The sequence below is a fragment of the Pteropus medius genome, unplaced genomic scaffold (genome assembly GCF_902729225.1).
Source record: "Pteropus medius unplaced genomic scaffold, Ma_sr-lr_union100, whole genome shotgun sequence".
NCBI classification, from domain to species: Eukaryota; Metazoa; Chordata; class Mammalia; order Chiroptera; family Pteropodidae; genus Pteropus; species Pteropus medius.
In genome coordinates this window covers 5,935,273-5,950,166 of record NW_024352787.1, presented here as the reverse complement: position 1 = coordinate 5,950,166, position 14,894 = coordinate 5,935,273, and the positions used below count along the sequence as shown (strand labels likewise).

Genomic DNA, 14,894 nt, shown 5'->3' with positions numbered 1-14,894 from the left:
AGGGAAATTAGGACATTTTTACTACCCCATCAGCATTTATTGCTAGGAAAAACTTCTAATTAAAACTGATAACATTATATTATATGGCTGCTACAGTGTCACTCTGTAAGTTTGGGTTATATCTCATGTACCATAAAAAACAGTGTAGAAGCTCATGAGAAATACAAGTTTTAAAATTGACCTATCAAATATGTATCTTATTGGCCTTGCAAGTCTCAGGTTGTTAGAAACAGCTACACTTTATTCTTTAGAAAAATATGGTTACACTTAATTTAATTATTTCCACCTCAATGCAACGGTCATTTTTTTCAACTATAGTAGCCAAAACTTTACTAACGTTCTGAATCAATGATGCTGTCATATGTGGTGTTTCCTGTCTCTCTCCATATAGGACTAATAGACCAAGGCTGCTTTATTTTCTCCTAGGGATTAAAGTCAAATAAAGCCAGGGCCACAAGATGGATGGTAAAATCCATGCAATATTTGTGTGACTCATAAACATAGTTCACTAGTTAAATGGAATATAGCACACTTTCTAACTCAATTATTTATCACTATAAAACTTAACTCTTTATTAAAAATGAGAGAGAATTCTATTAATATAATTACTATATTTCAAAATGCAGTACCTAAATTATATAAAGCTTATGGAGACAGAAGTCACTAAGTGTAATTTGGTACCTCATTCATTAAATCAAAACATTTTTCTTCAATTTAGATGCAATATTCTGTTTTAAATTGCTTTTTGTAAACTCATTTGTACAGAGATTCAGGGAAGCACCTATAATAAAAAGAGATTTAGTATGGCTCAAAGTTGTAGATTTGGAAAGGAAATGTGAAGAAAATACATAGAAGTAGGGAAGTTGGGGTCTGTTCAGAGAACAGTGATTTGTATGTGAAGAAATGACAGGGTGGACAGGTTAGGATAGAAATGTGTGATATGAATATCAAATTTGGAAGTCCAAATTTAACTTGAATGAAAATTGGAAGAGACTAAAGTTTTGTGAACAAGGAGGGACATACAGAACTGGAGAAAAGAATATTAATCTGGCTGCATCATGTATTATGACTATGGGTACATGAGGGAAAGGGGTTGATGTAGGGGACATTTGTGAAACTATTACAAACACATGTAAGTAAAGTATAATAAAAAATTAAAATACCCCCAATGTTTAATTATGACTGAAACAGGACCAATCACCATTGCTGACTCTTTGTCAGGGTCAAAAGGAAACGGTTTTTCTAACTTAGAACCTGTCCATCTAAGAAATAAAAGTATAGAGCTAATTCCCACACAGTTTATCCAATACATTGTTTTATCATGAAATCATCTAAAGAGATAGGGCTCCCAGATTTCCTCTCTCCTGTCACACCTTTTGACAAGTTTATTCAAAAAAGGAAAGCTGGCAATAATCATGGACGAGGAAGAAAAAAGAATGACTTATGTATGTATGTAAAGATTGTATATGTGTAAAGAGATGCCTAAGAGAAGTGAGAGATAGAAATCAGTAGACACAAGTAAAATAATTAAAAGTCTTTCTAGTATTTCTCAATAAGTTCAACAGTGTGTCAAAACTGAAAAAGTGAAGAAAGACTGCATGTAGTCTATCATAAAATTAATATTTATGTTCTCCTCTTCTATATCTATTCTATGTGCTATCCTAGGAACACAAAAGACAACAGTTTCCTTTGATAACACCATTACAACTCGAGGGATATCCTCAGCCCTCTAGGCTGCCCTGAAAGGTTACATGGGGGCTGGGGGGGCATAGTTTGGTTTCATAAGGAAATGAATAGTTGAGTTCACCACAGGCTATGATTAGGCTATATATTAATTGTAGATTAATGTATAGTCAAAGAGTCCTTCAGACTTGAATATTTCAATGTAAGTTTGGACAACATTCTTTAAATCTGACAGGATGAGAAAAATTGAAAATCTCAATCTTTAACTTTATAAATATTTGTAGAATGTCTACTATGTGCCACTGTTTCATGAGCTGGGGATTCAAAAGTAAATGAATGAAGCAGCCAACGATCTTAGAATCTAACAATGTTGTAACCTTGCACTCTTAGAACTTATTAGAGAGGGAAGACAAACAATAAATTATAGAAATAAATTTCTTTATAAATGCTTCATATATATGTATATGTGTGTACGTGCATATACACATATATAATGTCAACTGATGATGAGTGTTATGGAGAATACAAAGCAGAGGAGTGAGACAGGGAGAGTGAGGAGGCATTTTACATTTTAAATAAGATTAGTGGGGAAGGCCTTCCTGAGGAGATTGAAAGTAAGGAAAGCTGAGAAGATGAGGGATGAGCATGTGAATATCTGAAAAATAAGTCATCCTAGGCAGAAATAATTTCAGGTGCAAAGGCCATGACAAACTTTGGCTTTTAACTTGAATGAAACAGCCAATTATTAGAGGGTTTTGAGTAGAGAAATGAAATGTTCTAAATCAAGTATTAATATCACTGTTGTTATTGTGTTGAGACTAAAAATAGAGATAGGTGATGGAGATACAGATGCAAACGGTTTTATACGGTGGTAGTGGGAATTCTCTTCTGACCACTTCTATTTTACTGTGAAATAGAAAGCAAAGACGTCATCTGAGAGAATATGGATGGGAAAGTGTCCTGGGTTTGAGAAGAGAAGAGAAGCTATTAAAAGTCTGTAGGAATATCCTAAATTTACTGGACTATTGAGATCAGCAGTCATCACTAAAGTCTAGTTGAGGTTAGAGGTCATGAATTTTGGGTTATGTATTGGTCATAGATCATTTTTCTCCACCTATTTGTACCTGTGTGGGTGCAGTATGCATTGGAAATAATTTGAATTTAACCAGGGTTGGAAGTGGCCAAACTGCCATTTGCCAAATATGAGTATGATCAAAAGAGTTGATGGTGTGTATAAAAGAGTGATTATCATAAGACCCAAGGAATTTATGCTGAATAAAGAGGGGAACAAAGACATAAAGAAGGCAAAGGAAGTGAAGAAGTAGAAGAGATTGGTGGGTTTTAGGTCCCAAATGAGTCAAAGGATTGTTGCAGTTGGGCTATCAGAAGGAAGAGATGGAAAGCTAAAATGTAGTAAGCTAAGAGTTGGAAGAAAAAAAATCTCAAATTGAGATTATGAAGGAGTAGTAGTCTTAACAATGTAAGAAGTGCAAAACACGACTTTGGAATAGGTACCCAAAGTAAAGGGATGACAAGATCATTAGAGGAGACGAGATAAAAAAAAGTCTAGATATTAGAAAAATAGTCTATGTCAATTCTATTTAAAGCATGGTCCATGGACTTGGCCTATTTAAATTATCATCAGCTCGTGATCAGTTAAGTACAGAAATTGAGTAAGTACTTAGAAAAATGTACAGCAATTTGACAATAATTTTATGTCTGTAGAATCTAATAAAAGTTTTTTGTTTGAGTTTTTATGTCTTTTAAAGTTTATTTTAGTAGGTAATTTTTGCTTTATTTTACATGAGTGTGATTATGTCATTGTTTGAGAAACAGTGATCTATACAAACATAGGAGAAAATGACAGTAGACAGGAACTGAAACCTTTCACAAACAAGAGGGAGATAACTACTAAAAAAGAGGAATGGTGGGTGTTGTGATCTGGTGACATGAGGTTCAAAAATGGAGGTTTTAGAGAGGAAAAAGAGAGAATGAGTGACAAAAAGGACATACTCATATCAGCCTAGTATTAGTGGGACCACAAGGAAGGGTATGAGAACTGGAACAAGGAAAGAAAATGCTCAGCAAATGTTGAGGAACAGAGAACTTTCTAGAGGTTATATAGAGTGTAACTCTATCCAGTTTTCCAAGGCCCACACAATTGGAGGGATTGAGATATTGCAGAATTGCTACTCAAGGGAGTAAATTATATCAACCGATCATTTTATATCAGATTATACCATGATATAATAAATTGTAGTAAGTTAATTTGCAACCTAATATGTAAGTAATATAAACTAATTTAAATGAAGAGATCAGTGGAGGTGATGACTACAAATTAAGGGCATTTTGTCAACATTTATTGTTACTCACATAAATATACAAAATATCGAATGTATTTATATCGCTTATGTTTTCATTTCTAAATTTTACGTTCCTAGCCTTTTCCATTTGGGAAACAAGTCTATAACTTTAAACATTTTAATGTTGTTAAATGTAATATTTCTATTTTAATTACATGAAAAATAGCTTATGAAAATCCAGACTTAATAATTGTCCATTGAAAAAATGGCTACTAAAAATAAGTGAAAGACACTGAATACTTATATACAATATAAATATAAATATATTCAATTACCTGTAATCTGTGCCATTGACAGGTGTCCATGTGTATGTCCTATTTCCTTTGTCAATATATCTCTAGAAAAAATTTTTGACATGGTTATTACTACCCAGTCTATGTAAATTTACATAACAGCAGAACATTAGGATTTATAAATTCAGTAGTCATTCGACTACTTACTTCACAAATGTCTGATCTATTTCTCAAGTATTTATTTTGTTATGGGTATATGTATGTGTGAAGCAAAATTTTAGGACAAAAATAAACACCCACGTGATAAATTTTAACAAATTATAAGTGTAAAATCTTAGTAATTGATGCCGAATTATTAACCTGAAAACTGAAAATAACATTTCCTGAAAAATAAAATTTAATAATGAATTAGGACTATGAAATGTTAGATAAGGCTCAGATATTCTCATATTAGAGTACGTTTAAGAGAGAGTGATAAAAGCAGGAAATTAAATGCAGTCAGTGTGTCTAGATCCAAATGTATAATTAGCATATTACTATTCTTATTAAGCCATTATTATCATTTTATCTATCATAAGAGAGTAATTACTCAGTATCACTGAAGGTTAGAAAAACAAATCTACCAGGAATAGGAAAAACAGAGTTAAAGAACTTCATGGATATAGAATCATTCATATGCAGCTGCTGAAGAATAGAAAGGAAATTATCATTCTTTCTTCCATTAGATGTAGTGATTACATGCTTATATCTTTAAATTTTTTTTTAATTATCTCCAGCTTCCTCATCACCATCAGAACAGTAACATTCACTGAAATATTACTTGGTGTTAGGCAATATACTACGCACTTTGCATTCGTTGTCTCATTTAATCAACGCCCTAAGTACATACTATTATTCTCTACAAATTATTGATGAAGAAATGTCTTAGAGAGGACTTTAATTGGCAAGATGAAAGAGAATGTATAATGCCAAATTCATTTCATAGCAATTACATAATGTTGCCTCTATAGAGAAAACATCCCTATGGCTTTATTTAAGTGAGTGTAGAATGGGTGATGGGAAAACAGGAAGTACTTAGAAGGCTTAAACTAGTGAAATTCTTAAAAGAATGAAAATAAATAGTGTTCACATATTTGTTACTACTCATTAAAAAAGGCAAACTAGTGTTCAGCAAGTTATAAAAATAGCATAAAAATAATATCCAATTAGGGAAACATACAAGATAATATTTTTTCAATATTAGTAATAGAAAAAATCTGCAGGTGGATATTGGTCAAAAAATTTTTGTAGTAAATTGAAAAAAGAAAATATCAAAGTGATTTAATTGAAACAAAATTGATTTGTAAATTGAGAAAAGAATGTGCAAGTCAGAGTTATGGCTGGTGGAACAACATGAAGAAGTTGGCAGAACTGCTGAATGGTGTACATCTTTCTTCTAAGGAGTGAGGGGGTACACACAGCTATAGTCTAAGTAAATAGAATTAGAGTTTCAACAAAGACTGAAATTGATATATATATCTCCCCTTGTATTTTCATAATGGGGACTCCTAAAGATATTTAAAATGAGGAAAGCCCCATGCTAATAAAAGATCATATTTAGATCTTAACTCCATTTTAGGAAAAGATCTGCTGAGGAATTCAAGAGAAATGTTTCATTTAAAAAGGATGATATAAAGGCTTAAATTTCCAGGTTCAAAAGCTTCTGGGTTCTATATACTTTTTCAAATACGTAAGTATATAAATGTGTATTTACTCCACATGTGACTGATAATCGAAAGAGACATTCTTCATTTACAAAGAGTTCTTCAATGTTAATGGAATAACAATAAGCAATATAAATTTATTATATACTAGTACCAGTGATAATGGGGGTGATTGTGTCATCTCTTGATTTAATTTAAGATGTAAATGCAGGGCGATTACAATATAAAGTGCGTAAATAGTAAAACAAAAAAGGATAAATCAAGCCAGAAACAATTACACAAACAAAAAAAATTTAATACCCCAAAATAATTAATATATGGGATGTAACAATTAGAACATCTGCATTAAATTGTGCTCTATTTCTAAAAGTGATAAAATATAGAGGCATAAAACATAGTTTTCTAGAACATATTATTAATAGTATAAGAATGCATCAAGAAAACCAAAGCAACATTATTTTATAAAAATTTAAAGAGTTAAGAGTTTTGGTCAAAATGATGGAGTAGGTAAATGCAGTACTCACATTAACATTACAACTAAATTATAGAACAATCAATCTAACCTGGAGAATTGTCTGAAGACTAGCTGAACAGAACTCCTATAACTAATAATATAAAGAAGAGACCACATTGAGATTGGTGGGAGGGGCAGATAAGTGACAGAGACTGGCCCCACACCCCACACCCATATGTGGAGGTTGAGCTTCAGGAAGGATATCTTGGTTGGGTAGCCAGCCTCCCAACACACCTGAGAGGAGCAAGGAGCCCTAGCCCCACAATGGGGCTCCCCGGCTCAGGGTTTCAGTGCCAGGAAAAGGCATCCCCACAGAATCTGACTATGAAAACCAGCAATGATTTCACCTGTCCGGGTGAAACAGAAAACTTCTGGAAACCCAGACAATCCCTTAAAGGGCCCACATACAGATTCACTTGCTTGCAGGCATTCACCCTGGGCTTTGGTGAAGGGATATCAGCTCAGGAGGTGCCAGAGACATACAAGGAAAGACTGAGTTGTGTGGCTTCAGGGTGAGGGCTAGGGGGACAGCCACCATTATCCTTGTGTTGAGCTCACTCCCAACACAGCCAAGTCTAAATCTGCATTGACCTGGTGAACTCCATTTGTTCCACCCTGGTGACTCCCTGAGATCCTGCTTCACTCAACTTGCACATTGCCAGAGGCATGATCCTGGCTGGGCAACCAGCCCAACCCTGCACTCTTGGCAGGAGGCTCCAGCAGCAACCAACTGGGATCTGCTCTCACACTTTCAGAGATGTTTTCAGTGGTGGGCAACCAGCCCCGGCTGAAGCTGCAGTATTGAACAAATCTTGGGTGTCTGTGGGCCTGAGGCAGGCATTAGCAGGCCCCGATGCAATCTGAGACTTTCGCAAGTAGCCATAGGCTCAGCACTGGCAAAAAATCCAAATCTGCACTAACCTGGAAAATACCGCTTGCCCCACCCTGGTGACTCCCTTGGACCCTGCCTCACTCAACTGTGTATCAGGCTCTCTTAGCTGCTGAGCCTTATGGGCAACAGCAGGCAGCCTCCGGCATTGGGGTACCCTGGGCCTTTTGCTGAGGTGCCTAGGCCTGCCACCGGTGGCAGCAGGCCTTACTTACTTTAGAGCATGGCCTCTGCCAAGTGCCTCCAGGTCCATCACAAGCAGTGATAAACTGTGGATAGCTTTGTAGCTTGTACTAGGTAGCTCCGGCTGGTCACAGGCAGTGGCTGACCTTGGCCTGCATTGGAGCCCCTCCCAAGGGTCCTCAGAACCAGAACACCCAGAGGCTGGCGTCAGAGCACCACCTGATTAGCCCCACAAAAAGGCAGGCACATTCAAAGGGTGGTCTCAACAGGCACACGAACTCACTGGGGTAAACCCTACTCCTAGGAGTCAGTCTCCATACAGCAGCTCATATGCTATAGGCATGGCTAATCCTCAAAGCTAGTCAGCCTGAGGTCCGTCCCACACACTGATGTGCCAACAACAATCAAGGCTCAATTACAACAGGATGGCATACATGACCCAAATAAAGGACAACCTTGGAGCACCTGGCTTAAATGAACAGGGAGCCTGTGTCACTGGGCCATACACGGCACCTACTATATAAGGTTACCTGGTTACCAACTGGAGACATAGCAGATCTTCCTAACATACAGAAACAAACACAGAGAGGCACTCAATATGAGAAGAAAAAGAAACATGTCCAAAATTAAAAAACAAAAGAAAACCAGAAAAAGAACTAAATGAAATGGAGTCAAGCAACCTACCAGATATAAGGTTCAAAACACTGGTTATAAGTGTGCTAAATGAACTTAGCAGAAGAACAGATCTCAGTGAGAACTTCGACAAAGAGATAGTAAGCATAAGAAAATACATAGAAACTATAAAAGAGAACCAGTCAGAAACGAAGTATACAATAACTGAAATGAAGAATACACTAGAAGGAATCAACAGTAGATCACTTATTCAACCATCTACTTCACCATCTACTTCATTTAATGAAGTAGATGGTTGAATAAGTGATTTTGAAGACAAGGTAGCAGAAAATACCCAATTGGAACAGCAAAAAGAAAAAAAAAGTAATTAAAAAATAATAAAGATAGTCTAAGGCAAGGGGAGCCAAATCCCTGGGCTGTGGACCAGTAGTGGTCTGTTGCCTATTAGGAACCAGGCCACACAGCAGGAGTTGAGCAATGAATGAATGAGCAAAGCTTCATCTGTATTTGCAGCTGCTCCCCAGCGCTAGCATCACCACCTCAGCTCCCGCTCAGATCATTACGCATTAGATTTTCACAGGAGCACTGGTCCCTGGTGCCAAAAAGGGTGGGAACGGCTGATTTTAGGGACTTCGGAAACAACATCACGCATAACAACATTCACATCATAGACATACTGGAAGGAGAAGAGAGAGAACAAGGAATTGAAATCCTATTTGAAGAAATAATGACTGAACATTTTCATAACCTGGTGAAGGAAATAGACATACAGGTCCAGGAAGTACAGAGAGTCCCAAACAGGCCCACATGAAGATGAAACTAAACAGGCTCACGCAAAGACATAACATAACTAAAATGGCAAAGATTAAAGACAAAGATCCTAAAAGCAGCAAGAGAAAAGCAGCTAGTTACTTACAAGGATACTCCCATAAAACTGTCTGCTGATTTCTCAACAGAAATTTTGCAGGCCAGAAGGGATTGGCAAGAAGTACTCAAAGTGATGAAAAGCAAGAACTTACAATCAAGACTATGCTACCCAGCATGGCTATTGATTAACATTAAAGGTGAGATAAAGAGCTTCCCAGACAGAAAAAAGCTAAAGGAATTCATCACCAGCGAGCTAGTATTACAAAAAATGTTAAAGGGACTTCTTTAAGAAAAAGGAGAAAAAAAAAGAAACAAAAAACCCCATAAATATGAATAATAAAATGGCAATAACTACATTTCTATCAATAACCACTTTGAATGTAAATCGATTAAATGGTCCAATCAAAAGACAGGATAGCTAAATATGAAAATAAGACTCATACATATATCGTCTACAAGATATCCATTTCAGGTTGAAAGACACAGATAGAAAGTAAAGGAATGGAAAAAGATATTTCATGCAAATAGATGTGAAAAATAAAACCTGGGGTAGCAATACTTATATCAGACAAAATGGACTTTAAAATAAAGAAAATAATAAGAGACAATGAAAGACATTACATGATGATAAAGGGATCAATCCAACAAGAGGGTATAACCCTAGTAAACATTTATGCACGCAACATGGGAGCATCTAAATATATAAAGCAAATGTTGACAGATATAAAGGGAGAGATCAATAGTAATACAGTCAGAATAGGGGACTTTAACACCCCATTCACACCAATGAACAAATCTTCCAGACAGAAAATCAACAAGGAAACACCAGGCTACATGACATACTATATGGGATGGATTTAATTTATATTTTTAGAGCATTTCACCTCAAAGCAGCAGAATATACATTCTTATTAAGTGCACATGGAACATTTTCCAAGACAGACAACATGTTAGTCCACAAAGTAAGTCTCAAGAAATTTAATATCAACTAGTCTGAAACAACATCAATTGTCTTCTCTGACTACAATGGTATGAAACTAGAAATCAATTATAAGAAAAATACTGAAAAATACACAAATATATGAAGGCTAAATAACATGCTATTAAACAATGAATGGGCTAAAAATGAGATCAGGGAAGAAATCAAAAGATACCTTGAGACGACTGGAAATGAAAACACAATGAATAAAATCTATGGGACACAGTGAAACCAGTCCTATGAGGGAAATTCATAGCAATACAGGCCTATTTCAAGAAACAAGAAAAATCTCAAACAATCTAACCTTATACTTAAAGGAACTAGAAAAAAAAAGTAAGTAGAAGGAAGGAAATAATACAGATCAGAGTGGAAATAAACAAAATAGTCTAAAAAAAGAATACAAAAGATTAATGAAACCAAGAGCTGCTTTTTTGAAAAGAGAAACAAATTGATAAAATTTTAATCACATTCATTGAGAAAAAAAGAGAACCCAAATAAATAAAATCAGAAATGAAAGAGAAGTGACAACTAATTACACAGAAATACAAAGGATTATAAGAAAATACTACACACAATTATATGCCAAGAAATTGAACAATCTACAAGAAATGGATAAATCACTATAAACATATACTATTCCAAGACTGAATCAAGAAGAAATAGAAAATCTGAACAGACTAGTTACTACCAACGAAATCAAATCAGTAATTAAAAAACTCCCAACAAGCAAAAGTCCTGGACTGGATGGCTTCACAGGTGAATTTTACTGGACATTTAAAGAATTAACTCCTAGTCTTCTCAAACTATTCCAAAAAATTCAAGAGGAAAAAAAAGGCTCCCAAGCTCATTTTATGAGGCCAGTATTATCTTGACTCCAAAATCAGACAAAGACATTACCAAAAAAAAAAAAAAAAAAAAAAAAATACAAGCCAATATCCCTGATGAACATAGATATAAAAATCCTCAAAAAACATCAGCAAACTGAATTCAGCAAGACATTGAAAAAATCATACACCATGATCAAGTGGGATTTATTCCTGAGATGAAAGTTTGGTTCAATATCTTCAAGTCAAATATATCCCATTAACAAATTGAAAGATAATCATATGATCATATCGACAAATGCAGAAAAGCTTTTGACAAAATCCAGCGTCCATTTATGATAAAAAATTCTCAAAGTGGGAACAGAGAAAACATACTTCGACATAATACATGCAATATATGTCAATGCAGGTAACCCCATACTCAACGGGTAAAATGATACAATAGATAACCCTACCATCTACCATTTTACAATCTATCTATTGTAAAATGATACAATAGATAACCCTACAGAATCTACCAAAAAAAACTATGAGAACTGATAAATGAATTCAGTAAAGTAGCAAGATACAAAATTAATATTCAGAAATCGGTTGCATTTCTACACACCAATAATAAACTATCAGATATATCTACAATTGCATCAAAAGCAATAAAATACCTAGGAATAAATTTAACCAAGGAGGTAAAAGACCTGTACTTGAAAAATTATGAGTCATTGAATAAATAAATTGAGGAGAGAAACAAATGGAAGGATGTATAGTGCTAATGGACAGGAAGAACTGACATTGTTAAAATGTCTATACTACTCAAAGCAATCTATAGATTCAATGCAATCCCTATCAAAAATGCCAATGACATTTTTTACAGAACTAGAACAGATAATCCTAAAATTTATATGGAACCATAAAAGACCCTAGATACTCAAGGCAATCTTGAGAAAGAAGTATAAAGTTATCTGATATCAAACTATACTACAAGGCTATAGTAATCAAAACAGCATGGTACTGGCATAAAAACAGACACATAAATCAATGGAACAGAATAGAGAGCTCAGAAATAAGTCCACACCTATAAGGTCATTAACCTATGACAAAAGAGGCAAGAATATACAGATAGTCTTTTCAATAAAGATAGTTTATTCAATATGTGGTGTTGAGAAAACTGCACATATATTTAAGGAAAATAAAATTGTATCACCTTCTTACACCATATAATAAGAATAAGTTAAAAGAAAAATAAGAATAAACTCACAATGGATTAAAGACTTAAATGTAAAACCTGAAACCATAAAACTCCTAGAAGAAAACATAGGCAGTAAACTCTCTGGCATTGCTCAGCAATATTTTTTTCTGATATATCTTCTCAGGCAAGAGAGACAAAAGAAAAAAATAAACAAATGGGACTACATCAAAATAATAAGTTTTGCATAGCAAAGGAAACCATCAACAAAATGAAAAGGCAATCTACTGAATGGGAGAAGATATTTGCCAATGATAAATCTGATAAAGGGTTAAAATCCAAAAAATATAAAGAATTCATACAACTCAAAACCCCCCAAAACCAAAAAATCCAATTAAAAAATGGGCAGAGGATCTGAATAGAAATTTCTCCAAAGAGGACATGTAGATGGCCAATAGCCATGTGAAAAGATGCTCAAGGCCACTAATCATCAGAAAAATGCAATTTAAAACCACAGTGAGATATCACCTCACACCTGTCTGAATGGCTATCATCAATAAATCAAAAAACAAGTACTGATGAGGATGTGAAGAAAATGGAACCCTTATGCACAGTTGGCAAGACTGCAAATTGGTACAGCCACTATGGAAAACAGTTTGGAGGTTGTCAAAAAATTAAAAATAGAACTACAATATGGTCCAGCAATTGCACTCCTAGGTATTTATCCGAAGAAACCAAAACACTAATTAGAAAAGATAGATGTACTCCTATGTTCATTGCAGCACTATTTATAACAGTCAATTATGGAAGCAACCTAAGTGCCCATCGGTAGACGATTAGATAGTGAAGTTGTGGTACGTATATACAATGGAATGTTACTCGGCCTTAAAAAAAAAAAAAAAAAAGAATCCTTACCACCTAGGTCCTCATATAGACCTAGAGGGTATTATGGTAAGTGAAATAAGTCAGAGAAAAACAAATACATATGATTTCACTTATATGTAGAACCTAAAGAAATAAACAAACAAATGGAAACAGACTCATTGATGCAGAGAACAAACTGGTTATTGACAGATAGGAGGAGATTGGGTGAAAAAAGTGAAGGAATTAAGAAGTACAAATTGATAGTTACAAAATAGTCATGGGGGTGTGAAGTATAGCTTAAGGAATATTTTCAATTATATATTGTAATAACTATGTACAGTGTCAGGTGGGTACTAGACTAATCAGGGGGATCACTTCATAAATTATATAAATGTCTAATCACTATGCTGTACACCTGAAACTAATAAAAAATAATATTGAATGTCAGCTCTAATTGAAAATAAAATTTAAAAAAATTAAAGAGTTAAAAATCTTACGGAAAATCTCTTCAAAAGTGTGTCTAAATTTTTTTGCTTACTAAAGACATTCTTGTGTTATCAATAAATATTGCTTTAATAGAAAACTAAAACAATCAACATCAATTATAATTAACATATATATTTTTGTTTAAGAATAAGCTTGACTTTATTCTTACCTCATCTTGAGATTTAACCAGAGTTCTAAATGTTTTTTCTCCACTTTCTCCATCTATCATTTTATTTCGAATCTAAGAGAAAATGAAACAATTACTTTATTACATGTACTCAACTGACCTACCAAAGTATGATTATTAAAGTTTTATACCTTATTTCAGAAGAAATTGAATAAAAATAGTAGTTTGGTGTTACTAGTAGTTGCAGTTGTTCACTGGGACTATTCTCTTAAAAGTTCCCATATTATTGTCATTTTAGATTATTTTTAAATAATTTTAAAAATCCTTAATGAAATACTTCAACTAGTCATTACTTTTTGTAATGTAATTTTAAAAAGAGTGGTTAAGTACTTTATGGGATTGAATAAGGTGAAACTGAGACTTAAGAGAGGTTAAATAATATTCTAGTCACTCAGTGGCATGAGAGTCAAAGACCAAGCTCTTCGCTATTACATAATCCTACTCTAGCATGTCCAAACACTTTACAATAAATATTCTTTAATCACCTAAAACATCCCAGAACTATGTATCAGTCTAGGGTAATTATAATACATAAATTCTATTGTTCCACAATGAAGGGATAAATGTGTAAAAGCGTAAACCAAGTACAACTCAAAAGACACTGACAAGTTATAAAAGAAATTGGTGACCTTTGCATAGGTAAGAGAAGGAGTTAATTCATCTGAAAGAATCTTAAAACATCTCTGCTCTGGAGTACAAGAGACTGGTTCAAATTCTGGTTCTGCTATTTACTAGTAGAATAACTGGAGACAAGCTATTTAACCTCTTCGTACCTCAAATATATCATCAGTACAACAGATATAACAACAACAGCAACAACAACAACAACAACAACAACAAGAAAAGGACGCACTTCAAATGCTCTTGAGAATCCGTAACTGACACCATGTACTTAATAAATATTATTATTAATGATTATACTTAATATTATGGAAGATACTCTCAGAGGAAGGGACATAAAATTTTGATTATGAAATAAAGTAGAAATTTTCTGAGTAGAGTACTAAGATAAACATGGCAGATTCTCCCTGCATGTTTCTCAGTGGGTGGTTGGATGGTTAGATTCCCTCCAACTTTCCTTTCAATTCTATAGTATCATCCTCCATATATATTTTTTTATTGAAATTTACAAGTTACATTTGTTTTGAAATACTTAAAGTACCTCCACCTGTGGAATGAGAAAGAAAAAAACTAAGGTCACACCCAACTTAAAATATGTATTCCTTTTCATATAGTCTTTTGGATGAGCAAGCTCAGGACCTAGACATTTTTAAAGACAAAAGCCATTCATCTTTGTGTATACAGT

General features: G+C 34.2%; 1 protein-coding gene across 9 annotated transcripts in view; it reads right to left on the bottom strand.

The window, feature by feature from the left end:
* The window catches only part of CACNA2D1 (calcium voltage-gated channel auxiliary subunit alpha2delta 1), a 450,405-nt gene that overhangs the window by 49,598 nt on the left and 385,913 nt on the right, over nucleotides 1–14,894 (bottom strand). For all 9 annotated transcript variants that reach the window (XM_039849431.1, XM_039849432.1, XM_039849438.1 and 6 more), the window contains 2 exons: nucleotides 13,571–13,642; nucleotides 4,322–4,383 (listed from right to left, as the gene is read on the bottom strand). In XM_039849431.1, the coding sequence (XP_039705365.1) occupies nucleotides 4,322–4,383; nucleotides 13,571–13,642 (134 nt within the window). The remainder of the gene's footprint in view (nucleotides 1–4,321; nucleotides 4,384–13,570; nucleotides 13,643–14,894) is intronic.